Source organism: Phycodurus eques, chromosome 9 (assembly GCF_024500275.1).
Source record: "Phycodurus eques isolate BA_2022a chromosome 9, UOR_Pequ_1.1, whole genome shotgun sequence".
Taxonomy (NCBI): Eukaryota; Metazoa; Chordata; class Actinopteri; order Syngnathiformes; family Syngnathidae; genus Phycodurus; species Phycodurus eques.
Genome location: NC_084533.1, coordinates 5,254,240 through 5,268,610, shown reverse-complemented (window position 1 = coordinate 5,268,610; position 14,371 = coordinate 5,254,240). Strand labels below are relative to the sequence as shown.

At 45.0% G+C, this 14,371-nt stretch overlaps 1 protein-coding gene across 1 annotated transcript in view; it reads left to right on the top strand.

Moving 5' to 3' along the window:
• Positions 1 to 14,371, top strand: part of uvssa (UV-stimulated scaffold protein A) — a 125,937-nt gene that overhangs the window by 81,799 nt on the left and 29,767 nt on the right. Inside the window, exon 10 of the mRNA XM_061685342.1 lies at positions 8,700 to 8,780. Coding sequence (XP_061541326.1) covers positions 8,700 to 8,780 — 81 coding nt within the window. The remainder of the gene's footprint in view (positions 1 to 8,699; positions 8,781 to 14,371) is intronic.

Sequence of the window (14,371 nt, the reverse complement as noted above, 5' to 3'; positions counted from 1 at the left end):
TAGGTTAGCTTGTCTTAACATCTCAGTGAGTTTAAGATTATTTTAAGATTGGTACCGGGACTAACGTTCCGGTTCTCCCGGGGAAAAAAAATGTCGGTTCTCAGTTTCAATGCCTAGTCCTCCAGCCGCGAAGAAGAAGTGGCAAAAAAGAACGAAGAAGCGGTGTAAACCAACGAAGAATGCGCACGATGACGTGCTGGTGCCCAAAGTCGGTGAGAAAAGTGTATTTTAACTTTGTTAAAATGAATGACCAGTCGCCTCAGTGCAACACTGGGAATAATAATATATTGTACAAAGGAGGCTTTCATGATGTGAAGCGTCTGACATGCGCCGAGCCTCAGCCTAAACCGTGCGGAGCTTCAGTGAAGTCAACTCTCACTCCACTGGGTGAGTGAAATACATTGAGATAGCTAACAAGGTAAACGCTTGCTTGACTTTTGCACTGATGGTTTTTATGTGTTTATTGTAGTCTTCAAACCAACCTAAGCGCCGATGTCCAAAAAACAACAACAACTGAACATTGGGCTAAAACTTCACCGTAGCAACTTTACATCACAATGAATTGGGACACAATTCACATAAACATTGTCTTACAGTATCACAAACACTAACCTTGTGCCTCATCGGTGGATAGGGAAGGAATCAGCGTTTTATAGCATTTGGTTCCATCCATTAAAAAAAATAAAATATATATATATATATATATATATATATATATATATATATATATGCAATGTGAAGTTACTTTTTGTGCCAAAATGCTGAGTTCCAGTGCGTACCCTTCAAAATAAAAGGCTACAAGCTTTAAAACAAAAGTCAAGTTAAAATTTGCACATATAAATCATTTGACGAATGAAACAGTCCCAAATAACAATTTTAACAATGCTATATTTAACTTTTAGCTGAAACATTAATTATTATTCTTTTCCCTTTCGACTTGTCCCGTTAGGGGTTGCCACAGCGTGTCATCGGTTTCTATGTAAACCTATCTCCTGCATCCTCCTCTCTCACACCAACTGCTCTCGTCTTCCCTCACGACATCCATCAACTTTCTCTTTGGTCTTCCTCTAGCTCTTTTGCCTGGCAGCTCCTTCCTCATCACCCTTCTGCCAATATACTCACGGTCTTTCCTCCGGATGTGTCCAAACCATCGAAGTCTGCTCTCTCTAACTTTGTCTCCAAAACATCTAACCTTGGCTGTCCCTCTGATGAGCACATTTCTAATTTTATCCAACCTGGTCAATCCTAGAGCGAACCTCAACATGTTCATTTCCACCACCTCCAGCTCTGCTTCCTGTTGTCTAATCCGTACATCATAGCTGGTTTCACTACTGTCTTATAAACTTTGCCCTTCATCCTAGGAGAGACTCTTTTGTCACATAACACACCTGACACCTTCCTCCACCCATTCCAACCTGCTTGGACCCATTTTTTCACTTCCTTACCACACTCACCGTTGCTCTGGACTGTTGACCCCAAGTATCTAAAGTTCTCCACCCTTGTTATCTCTTCTATCTGTAGCCTTACTCTTCCCCCTCCACCCCTCTAATTCATGCACATATATTCGGTTTTACTTCGGCTAATCTTCATTCCTCTCCTTTCCAATGCATGCCTCCATATAGCTGTTCCTCCACCTGCTCCCTGCTTTCACTGCAAACATCATGGTCCACGGGGATTCCAGTCTAACTTAATCTGTCAGCCTATCCATCACCACTGCAAACAGGAAGGGGCTCAGGGCTGATCCCTGATGCAGTCACACCTTAAATACCTCTGTCACACCTACAGCACACCTCACCACTGTTTTGCTGCCCTCATACAACCCCAATTCCGATGAAGTTGGGACGTTGTGTTAAACATAAATAAAAATAGAATACAATGATTTGCCCGTGTGTCTGGCCCACCTGTATAGATCCTTTTATCCTTCTTTAGTGTCAAACCCGGCATACATGCCATCATATCCCTCGTTTGCCCTTTGGCACCTCTACCTTTGCCCTACGTCACATAGGCCTTTCGCCTCTCCTCGGTCCTCTCATTGTCCCACTTCTTCTTAGCTAACCTCTTTCCTTGTATGATTTCCTGTACTGTGAGGTTCCACCACCAAGTCTCCTTCTCCCCTTTCCTGACAGAAGATACACCAAGTACTCTCCAGCCTGTCTCTCTGATCACGTTGGCTGGAGTGGTCCAGTCTTCTGGGAGCTCCTCCTGTCCACCGAGATTCTGTGACACCTCTTCCGCCGCACAACACTCTTCCTTTCTCACCTTCGACTACATGGTTCTCTGCTCTGCCTTTGTCTTCTTAATCTTCCTCCCCCCCACCAGAGTCAATTTACGCGCCACCATCCTATGCTATCTAGGCACACTTTCTGCTACCACAACCTTACAGTTGATAACCTCCTTCAGATTACATCGTCTGCACAAGATGTAATCCACCTGCGTGTTTCTACCTCCGCTCTTGTAGGTCACCCTATGGTCCTTTTGGTTTTTTTTTGGTCCTGTTCGACTGTTTTGTCAAGCAGAATGGAATATATGTATCCCTTTTATGCCAGAACAGTTTTACTGTGTCACGGTGGCCCGGGTCACGACTGATCCGGTATGGAATTCTTTAGATGAACGCTCATATTTGTTTGGCAAAGTTTTAAGTTGGATGCCCTTCCTGACGCAACCCTCTGCATTTATCCGGTCTTGAGACCGGCCTAAAGTTTGCACTAGCTTGTGCCCCCCATAGGGCAGCATTGCTGAAACATTAGTCAATGAATATTAAGTCAATTGGGTTAGGTCCACACACATTGCCTTTTATTTCATAGGTTTGATATTGATACTGGTTATAAAGAACCTCGAGTCAAATGTTCATTTTAGTCTATGCTGTGGACTGCTAAGAAAATGGATGTTCATAATTTAGACACCCTTTATTTAAACCATGCAAACTTCTTTGACCCGGCACCCTAAAAGAATTGGAATTGAGAATTGTTTGGAACCGGAACCGAAATAAGGAATCGAAATGGCTCAAATTCAAACAATACCCAAACCTAGTTTTGGGTGAGAATGTGTATCTTTTACCATTCAGGAATGATGTTACCACATGGTTGGTATGTATGTGGATGTCGCACCGTGTTGCTATGTGAGATGTGCCAGTCAGGGCTTTTGCAATTGCTGACATTCCTCTTGTGAATGTGTTTGGCCTTTTTCAGCAGGGTCTAAAGATCCAGAGTTGAAACAAAGGATCTTCCTCCCTTGAGGACTGTGCTGGTACAGCACAGCACTCACCATACCTTTGTTTTCAGACACATCAAGGTGGAAAGTACTTCTGAAGTCCTCTGTAGTAGTAGTGAAGTAAGGTAACGGTACTTTTACTCCGTTACCATGATCTAAATGTCGCTTGCTACTTTTATTGATTATTGCTTATTTATGAACTATTTTGTACGCGATACTACGACTTTGACTTTCGCAAACGGGCACTGTTTGCGCCAATCCAGTTTAAGCACTAGTGACGGTTGAGTCTAGTTCACCAAACAAACGACACAAGAAAGTCACATGACCTCACACAACGTCTTCTATTGGGCTTCCCGGCCTTAGGTATAAACACTAGATAAGCCAGCCAGGCTGATTGTCGTGTCTACGTGGCCAGCATTTTGGGAAGGTTGTCGTTACCATGAAGGCAACGGCGCGTTACTCTTGTTTACATTTAGACGAACAAAAACAACAGCTTTCATGAATTGTAGTATTTGTCTGGCACTGTCTGACCAAAGGTGGATATTTCAGCTCAATTTCAGATGTTTTGTTGTAGTTTTTGACTGTGCATACACACACACACACACACACACACACACACACACACACTGTATATATAGGGCGTGTGTTAAACCATGTGTATATATGCAGATTGACTATACTTCATGCATCATGTGTTACTATTAGTATAGCTGAATGATACAGCCATTATTACAGATCAATGGGTGGTGGTAATGCACTAGTTAAGTTTACAGAATTTCGGTCAGAGCTTTGGGACATTAAATGACGTAACCTTTTTTGGCCGGAGAGACTCTTGTCATGGGTCATCTGACATTATAGCAGCCTGCAGTCAAAGTCCGCGTCTATCACACAGTCACTTACATTAACGCATTTTGATCTATAGGAACTCTATTGCGACATCTTTGAGGCATTTGTGGTGTAATGAATACAAAATTGAGCGGATGAAAGCTGTGTATAAATGCAGAAATGGCGGGCCAAAATCTGGCTGAAAATCAAATATTTCATCAGAAAACAAGCCTAAAATTACTACTGATTCCATTTTGGGAGCGTTTGTTTCTGCAGACATCATTTTATAATCCAGAAATATGGAATAAGTACAAATGTTCTCACCATTAACTAGGTCCTTCAAATTGTAAGCGATCCAGCTGGCAAACAAACAAACAAGCAAAAATATCGCCTCCCTGACTCCTGACACCAATATTGGATATGCTGTATAATAAAATGTTTCATTATATCAGATGAAGCTACTGCAAGTTGGTAGCACTGCTAAACATAAATGAAAAGATGACAGATGACATCATCTCATGTGCTGTCATCCTTTTATTCCTCTCTAAACTCTTGTTCCAAGTATGCTGCAAAAGGAGACTGTATAGGTCTATAATTTTTTTTTTTGCTGTTTTTGTTTTTTTGTTTGTTTATGGAGCTAATTGTTGTCTGTCAGAAGGCCATGACCCCTTAACTTGGACAAAAGGTATAGATACCAACAGGTCAGGTCAATGGTTTTGGAAAGCCCAAATAAACAAATACAGGACAGAACAAGATGCAGCCATACTTACAGTTTGGGAAATATGTGACTGCATGAATATGAGCACTGCAGTCCTTCTTGACCCTAATGTTCTTGTCTCTATATTTGAAGTATGAGGTAAAACCAGAAAATACATCTGCCACTGTGTCCAAAGATATTCTCAAGTCATGGTCTACTTTGTGGTAACACTGCTCACTCTGTCGTATTCAATGGTCAGCTGTAGCAGATGTGGCACATGGAAACCCTCAGATACTGAAGAACTTCCAAACAAGGTTCACATTCATTTTGTCTGTTGAGAGATTCACATCCACCTTTATGTCTGACCACTTCTTTTTTTAGTTCAGCGTGTGCGCGCTATTCCGTCTCCACAGCATTGACAGCCGCACACGCGCCGTCCCATTCACTCCTCTTTCGCGTGTTGTTAACCCCGCAGGACAGCGTGCCAAAGAGGATTTTCTTGCGTGCCTCCACTACATTGAGCAACTTCACATTCAGAAATTTTTTTTCGTCATTACCTCGCTCATTTTCCTTTTTTTCTGATCATGCAGAGATCGGCATCTCAGATGCAGGGTTCATTTAAATATGATTTGAATATTCAAATGTAAGCGTGGACAGGGAGGAGTCTGCTCCTCCAACATGTGCGCTCATTTCTACATTGATTGGAATGTACGAAGGAAATGTGCTTAGATTCATGAGTACGCAGAGTTTCATACATCTGAATATTTTTGTGCGTACGACGTTTTCTGGATTTGAGCGTACGCCATGTTTTAGGAGGAAATCCACACAAGTCTTTGTACATGAGGCCCCTGGTCTTTTGAATTTTCGCGTTGAAGTGCTAAGGGTTGTGGCCCTGGTTGTGGGCATCACAGGCATGCTCAAACAGCAGTTTTCAGGTTTACCCAAAAGTCCAACCACACTGGATTTGAGTAAAATGGAAAGAAAAACTTTTACAATACTAATTTAATAGCCTGCGTCTACTTATATCCTCTAGCTGTGTTCATGTATTTATTTTCTTAACATGTTTTGCCAGAAACACGAACTATGTCCAGACACAATATCATTTTCAAATCTGTCTGTATCTCAAAATTTTATGTAACAAGGATTTGTCTTCATCCTAATGTAGTCAAGAATGTGCTCCTTCACATCTTGTGTAATGCTTTTTCAAAACATTATCCAACATAAATATACTTTTTTTTAAATTCTTCTAATGCTCACTTGTGCAGTTTTGTGAACACAAACAAAGCACCCATCAGACGCACAAATTAATCCTTATTCCACTCTTTTACAATGCATGTCTCAAGCTCTTCTCCTGGGAACAAGCAGAAATACATAATACTTAATTCATTCATCACAATCATCTGACTCAACCATTCTGATATCAGTTAATTTCAACAATACCAAACTAATTCCCTTAAAAAAACAACAAAAAAACTTGTTTCATTACGTCTATAAGGGGCCACGATGCTGCTGTTGTTGTGAACCCACATGTCTTTGCAAGATAACAAGCATTCATTAATGCATGCAATTCGGCAACATGGCTATCGCCTGGGGGTGCTCAACTGTCGAGAATTTCTCAAAAGTTTCATACTTTTTGTCTGAATTAGTACATCATACCATCCATCTCACACCAACTCCTGAATTTAAATGGTCTGCTAAATTTAGACTTCATAGACACACAGAAATGTGACAATTGTAGGTCAGGTGTTTAAGAAGTTGATCGCAAGAGGGAAGAAGCTGTTGGAAGAGGGAAGAAGCTGTTGGAATGTCTACCAGTTCTAGTTTGCATTGATCAGGAGCGCCTACCTGAGGGAAGGAGCTGGAAGAACTGGTACGGAGGGTCAGAGAAGATTTTGCACGCCCTTTTCTTAGTTCTGGCAGCGTGCAAGTCCTCAATGGTGGGTAGGGGGGTACCGACAATCCTTTCAGCAGTTTTCATTGTCCGTTGCAGTCGGAGTTTGTCCTTTTTTGTAGCAGCACCAAACCAGACTGTGATGGAAGAACACAGGACTGATTCGATGACCGCTGTGTAGAACTGTCTCAGCAGCTCCGGTGGCAGGCCGTGCTTTCTCAGAAGCCGCAGGAAGTACATCCTCTGCTGGGCTTTTTTGAGGACTGAGTTGATGTTGGTCGCCCACTTCAGGTCCTGAGAGACTGTAATTCCCAGGAATTTGAAGGTCTCGACGGTTGACACAAGGCAGCTGGACAACGTGAGGGGCAGCTGTGGCGAAGGATGCCTCCTGAAGTCCACGATCATCTCTACAGTCTTGAGCGTGTTCAGCTCCAGGTTGTGTCGGCCGCACCACAGCTCCAGCCGCTCCGCTTCCTGTCGATATGCAGACTCGTCACCGTTCTTGATGAGGCCGATGACAGTGGTGTCATCTGCAAACTTCAGGAGTTTGACAGTCGGGTTCGCTGAGGTACAGTCGTTCGTGTAGAGAGAGAATAGCAGCGGAGAGAGGACACAACCTTGGGGCGCCCCAGTGCTGATGCTGCGTGTCGATGAGGTGGCCTCCCCCAGCCTGACCTGCTGTGTCCTGCCTGTTAGAAAGCTGTAAATCCACTGGCAGATGGCAGGTGAGACGCTGAGCTGGAGAAGCTTGGATGAAAGGAGTTCAGGGATGATGGTGTTGAACGCTGAGCTGAAGTCCACGAACAGGATCCTCGCGTAGGTCCCTGAACTGTCAAGGTGTTCTAGGATGAAGTGCAGTCCCATGTTGACTGCATCATCCGCAGACCTGTTTGCTTGGTAGGCAAACTGCAGGGGTCCAGCAGGGGACCTGTGACACTCTTGAGGTGGTCCAGCATGTGAAACTGTCCTTTTCAAATCTGCAGTAGAAGGTATTCAAGTCGTTGGCTAGTGTGCTATTGTTCTCAGCTTGGGGGGATCGTCGCTTGTAATTAGTCAGCGATTGGAATGCATGCCAGACTGATTTCGAGTCATTTGCGCTAAACTGTTTTTACAACTTTGCTGCATAGTTCCACTTTGCAATGTTACTTTCTTTAGTCAGCTGGTTTCTAGCTCGATTATACAGGGCCCTGTCCCCGCTCTGATATGCATCCTCCTTAGCTTGGCGAAGCTGCTTAAGTTTAGAAGTGAACCACGGCTTGTTGTTGTTGAATGTGCGAAATTATTTTGTTGGTACACACATATCTTCACAGAAACTGATATAGGATGTAACAGTGTCCGTATATTCATCCAGGCTGCTAGCTGAATTTTCAAAGACAGTCCAGTCTGTGCAGTCTAAACAGCTTTGAAGTTCCATCTTGGCTTCATTGGGCCACTTTTTCACTGTTTTCACTGTAGGTTTTTCACTGTTTTCACTGCATTTAAGTTCTTGCCTGTACATCAGTATTATTTTCCCTGGTAGGACACTCTATGTGCTGCTTTTATTTAGGGAGTTCGTGGTTGAGTTTAGCTTTGTTGAAGTCCCCGAGAATAATGAGGGGTGAGTCCGGGTGTTTTTTTTCAATTTCGTTGACTTGTTCGGCGAGTGTTAGCAATACGGTGTTCGTGTTAGCTTGAGGCGGAATATAGACTCCAGCCAGTATGAATGAAGCAAACTCACGTGGCGAGTAGAATGGTTTACAGTTCAAAAACAGCGACTCCAAATGCGGGCTGCAGTGTGTGCTGAGTTCCGTGACATCCGTACACCATTTTACGTTGATATAGTGGCATATCCCGCCGCCCTTTGTTTTCCCCGATGATTCCATGTCGCGGTCCGCTCGATGAATGTTGAAGCCGGGAAGCATGACGGCGCCATCGGGTACAGCGTCGCAAAGCCAGGTCTCCGTGAAGCACACGGCCGCGGAACGTCCGAAGTCTTTACTGGTCTTTAACAGAAGATGAAGCTCGTCCATTTTGTTGGGTAGGGAGCGTACATTCGCGAGGATCGACGGGAACGCCAATCTGTGTCCTCTCTTGCAGAGTTTCACCTGAATGCCACCACGCTTCCCTCTGTGGCGCCGCTCCCGTCTCCGTGCGCCGAAAACCGCGGACACCGCTCCGGTGAGTAACTCGGGGGGAAAAAACTGAGCGGATTTGCGAAAGTTGGTGACAAAGTCCGGAGTAGCCTCCTTGATGGTTAGCAGGTCTCCCCTTGTGTAAGTGAGTCGTGTAAGGTCTCCAAAGACGGACGAAAAACACAAAAACAATACTAGAGAGCGCATTACCGAGACGACCACACTGGTAGGCACTATCTTGGTTCATCTTTCTGCTTTATGGTCATGGGCTCTCCTATCTCTGGGGTTGAAGTCACTGAGGTGGTTAAAAAGCTCTTTGGTGGCAAGGCCCCGGGGGTGGATGAGATTCGCCTGGAGTTCCTAAAGGCTCTGGATGTTGTGGGGCTGTCCTGGTTGACATGCCAACATCGCGTGGACATCGGGGACAGTGCCTCTGGATTGGCAGACGGGTGCTGGTTTTCGTCCTGGCCATGGAACAGTGGACCAGCTCTACACCCTCGGCAGGGTCTTCAACGGTGCATGGGAGTTCGCCCAACCAGTTTGTGTTTTGTGGACTTGGAGAAGGCGTTCGACCTGTGTCCCTCGGGGAGTCCTGTGGGGGGTGCTTCGGGAGTATGGGGCACCGAACTCTCCGGCTGTTCAGTACCTGTACCACCGGTGTCATAGTTTGGTCCGCATTGCCAGTAGTAAGTCAGGTGAGGGTTGGACTCCGCCGAGGCCTAGAGGGGGTCTGGTTTGGTGGCCTCAGTATTGCATCTCTGTTTTTTGTGGTTCAGTTGACTTCACCAAGCCGTGATCTCCAACTCTCACTGGAGTGGTTCACAGCCGAGTGTGAAGTGGCTGGGATGAGAATCAGCACCTCCAAATCTAAGACCATGGTGCTCAGTCGGAAAAGGGTGGTGTGTCCTCTCCAGGTCGGGGATGAGATCCTGTCCCAAGTAGAGGAGTTCAGGTATCTTGAGGTTTTGTTCACGAGTGAGGGAAGAATGGAACGGGAGATCGACAGGCGGATCGGTGCGGCGTCTGCAGTGATGCGGACTTTGTATTGGTCCGTTGTGGTAAAGAAGGAGCTAAGCCGAAAGGCGAAGCGCTCAATTTACCGGTCGATCTACGTTGCTATCCTCACCTATGGTCACGAGCTGTGGGTCATGACCGAAAGAACAAGATCCCGGATACAAGCGGCCGAAATGAGTTTTACCACCCTCTCCCTTAGAGAGAGGGTGAGAAGCTCGGTCATCTGGGAGGAGGTCAGAGTAGAGCTCCTGCTCCTCCACATTAAGAGGAGCCAGATGAGGTGGCTGGGGCATCTGTTTCGGATGCCTCCCGGGCGCCTCCCTGGTGAGGTGTTCCGGGCACCTCGCACCAGGAGGAGATCCCGGGGACGACCCAGGACAAGCTGAATGGCAGAGAGCAGACAGTGGGAAGGGAAATGAGGCTCCATCCTATGATGGATAAATGAGTCCAGTCTATGGCGGGGTTGTGAAGTTGGAGCCAGGGAATACCAAGAACTATGGGGGTCTCAGGGGAAGGAAGGACAAAGAGGGAAATGGTCTCACTGTGATTACCGGAAATGAGTAGCGGGATAGGCACTGTTTGGTGGCTGACAGGGGAAATGACTCTGCCATCCAGGGCTGTGACTTTTTTCGAGGATGGAAGTGGTTGGGAGAGTGATTTGGAATTGGTGAATTATATCTTCATGAATAAAACTGTCATCGGCACCGGAATCAATAAGGGCAGTCATGGGGGTGTTATGAGCAGAAACTATTCCGCAAGCCGGAACGGTCATACGGGAGGGACAGCTAGAGGGAAAGGAGGTTTGGCTCACCACGATGGTCTCAGTTCGCAGTGAGCCTGGTCTTTTGGTCGGAGGGGACAAGGAAAAAAATGACTGGATTGACCGCAGTAGATACACAGCCGCTGGATGACACGACGCTGACGTTCCTGTAGATCTAAATGTGTTTTACCAATTTGCATAGGCTCATCGGGTGCAACGGGGAGTGACGAAAGTGCAGTAGACGGTGCAAGAGGCGGGTGAGAACCTGACGGCGTGGTGCTCGGAGTGGGAGGGTTTTTGCGCGAGCGGACCCCCCTCTCGCGTGCCCTCTCTTGCAGTCTGTTATGCAGATGGATGGAAAGGGCGATGAGATCCTCGAGAGAGGAGAGCTCCCCCTCAGCGCAGCGTCATCCAACCCGCATTCACCCTCAAATATATGGAACTCAATGGAGTATTCAGCTACGGACTTAGAACCCTGAGTGAGCGTGAGGAGACGATGGGCGGCTTCTTTCCCTTGAACGTAGTGATCGAATACTTTACGGAGTTCGGCGGAAAAGGAATCGAATGAATAGAGTACCGGGCAGGAGTTGTGCTATAAGGAAGTGGACCATTTTGCTGATTTGCCACGGAGGAGGCTAGTGACATATGCTACTTTGGATTGTTCGGTGGGATAACTGTAGTGTTGAAGATTGAAAACGAGTGAGCAATTAAGTAAAAACTGGCGACATGCACCTAGGTCCCCGAAGTAAGGCTCGGGTGGAAGGCCATGAGGTTCTCTTTACGGGAAGCGGGGTGGCTCGGAGGCTGCGGGCTACTTACAGGAGGAAGGTCGGATTGCATCTTCGAGGAAAGCAGGGATACTTGTTGCGTGAGGGAGTGTAGGGATTCCATGATATCTTGAGTCTTTTCTTGTTGCCCTACGGATGCATGTTGAATCGCCTCCGAGGTTGCTGGGTCCATTTGTGGCAAAAGTATTCTGTTACGTATGGAGAGGAGCTGGACCCAAGAGCAGGCGGACAGGTAATAGGTAATAATTTAGGAAAGGTAATGGAGGTGGTCCTAGGTGGGTTGGCAGGCAGTGGCGCGGACAGGTAGCAGGCAGTGGTGAGGACAGGTGGCTGGCTTGGCGACAGGAATGACGTGGATCAGGAACACAGGGGTAAACACTGAGAGACACCGGAGTCAAAAAGGGAACGAGGAATAGAGTGGCTTACGTGAGGTAAATGGGCTCTGGTACCGCTGGAAGTAACTGCAATACTATGGCAAGGATTTCCGGGAACAGGCAGGCTTATATCTAGGTGGTGACGAGGGCTGATTGGAGACAGGTGCTGAAAGAGAGAGGGGAGGGGAGAGAGAGCGCGAGAGGGCGCAATGCGCCCTCCAGGCTCCAATAATGGTGACATGACAGTACCCCCCTCTCAACGGACGCCTCCTGGCGTCCTGCCAGGCTTCCCCTGGTGAGCCGTATAGAAGTCATCCAGAAGAGAGGGATCTAAGATGAGAAATCATGCCCTGCAGTACATGACAAACTGGTCTTTAAATAAAATGCTTTTGCGTCACATAAACTTTGCTTAATACGCCTTGATCTGAACTAACCTGTTTTCTGAATCACAAATTACACAATTTAACAGTGAGGTTCTTGGAAATTACCTGTGTTTTCATTTCTTGCAAAGACATTGGACTATTGCTTGCTTTTCATCAGAACACATGAACTTTTTTTTTTTTTTTTTTTACCCCATTATGCATTAAATCTGAGTTCCTTTAATAATCTGGAACATCATCCTTTGCTAATTTTGTTTAATAGCTTTGTGAGGGATGTGAAGTAGGTAGGTGGTCTCAGATTATTCAATAAGAAAACATTTTTGTGACCCACACAAGTGTTTTGTGTGCAAAGGGGCAAGCTTTTTAATGTTAATACAAATATTTAGATATACAGTATTTGGAAAGTAATACATTCTCACTGTTTACTAGGTAATTAGGAAAATGTGGATAAGCCCTTTTGCTTTTATGTTATAGTCTATATCCCACTCCCCTTCTTCTGTCCTATTCTGTCGAACTGATTATCAATCCTTTTATCCCTGCTCGGTCAGGACACAATCTCCCTCTTTTTCAAATTAACATGTTAATTACAGGCCCTGCTTAACCCTGGAAAATCAATACCTCTTTCAACATTCTTCTGTCTGCTGCATTTTCATTTTCTCACTTTCCTCTTCTGTGAACACACACACTCACGCACACCCACACACACACACACACACACTTCCTGCCATTGATCTATATGTATTTTGACATCAGAAAAAAAATCTCTATTAACAGCAAAATGAGTCTTTTTTTTTTTTCACCATCAAGACTGAATGAGAATGTTATACAAGGTGGATTTAGGTATTCAGGATAACATAACAGGCAATTACATGCTGTTAGCATGACTGGTTGAATTTAGATAAAGCATCTGAAAGGAAAACCTTAACGTCCAAACATTGTTAAGAGGATTATATTAAAGAAGAATATTACTGAAGCATGAAGAAAAAACATTGAGGTCGGGGCAGCCCATTTTCTACAAACCCTTTCAGACATTGTTTTCATGCATTTCTTGCACTCCACTAAGTGGAGCTTTGCAATCAAGTCATCTCGGTTGCATTTTTTTGATGATTTATGATTTTGAATCATGTTAACGGCCCATGACTGACAGGGGCTCCAGAAAACAGTCGAACATTAATCAGTTTTCTTCACACAGCCCCAAATCTTTGGCGGCATTCATACAGCGGCTGAAATAAGTATTTAACATGTCACCATTTATCTCACTAAATATACTTCCAAAGGTGCAATTGACCTGAAACTTTCACCCGATGTTGAGAAGAACCCAAGTAATCCATAGCTATAAGGAAAGTAGAACAAATAAGATCAGAACGTAAGTTATGTTTAATGACAGGGAAAAAGGATTGAACACGCCAACTGGTATTTATTTATTACTTTGTACAAAAGCCTTTGTTTGCAATGACAGCTTCAAGACTCCTCCTCAATGGAGAAACGAGTCGCATGCATTGCTCTGGTGTGATTTTGGCCCATTCCTCCATACAAGGAGTCTTCAAATCTTGAAGTTTCCGTGGGCTTCTTTTATGGACCTTGAGTTTCAGTTATTTTCATAGATTTTCGATTGGATTCAAGTCAGGTTATTGGTTGGGCCATTCTAGCAGCTTTATTTTTGTTCTTTGAAACCACTTGAGAGTTTCCTTGGCAGTATGTTTTGGAGCATTATCCTGCTGAAATGTCCACCCTCGTTTCATTTTCATCATCCTCGTAGATGACAGCAGATTTTTGTCAAGAATGTCTCGGTGCATTTGTCCATTCATCTTTCTGTCAATAATGTGAACTTTACCAGTACCATTTGCTGAAAAGCACCCCCACACCATCATGTTCCCACCTCCAAACTTCACTGTTGGTATGGTGTTGCACCAAACGTGGTGTGCATTATGGTATCCAAAGAGTTAAATTTTGCCCTCGGAACCAGAATATAATCTCCCAGTATTTAACTGGCTTTTCCAAATGTTGTTCAGCAAACATTAAACAAGATTTGACATGCTATTTTTTTTTTCAGCAATGGGGTCTTGGATTGTGAACGGCATACAGGCCATGGCGGCGGAGTGCATTACTCACTGTTTTCCTTGTGACAACAGTACCTGCTAATTCCATGTCTTTTTGAAGCTCACAGGTGGTCCTTGGCTCTTGGACAACTGTTCTAAATATTCTTTGCACTCCTGTCAGAAATCTTGCGAGGAGCACCTGATCAAGGCAAATTTATGGTGGTATGATTGCCTTTCCACTTACGTATTATGGGCAAAACTGTGCTCACTGGAACGTTCAGA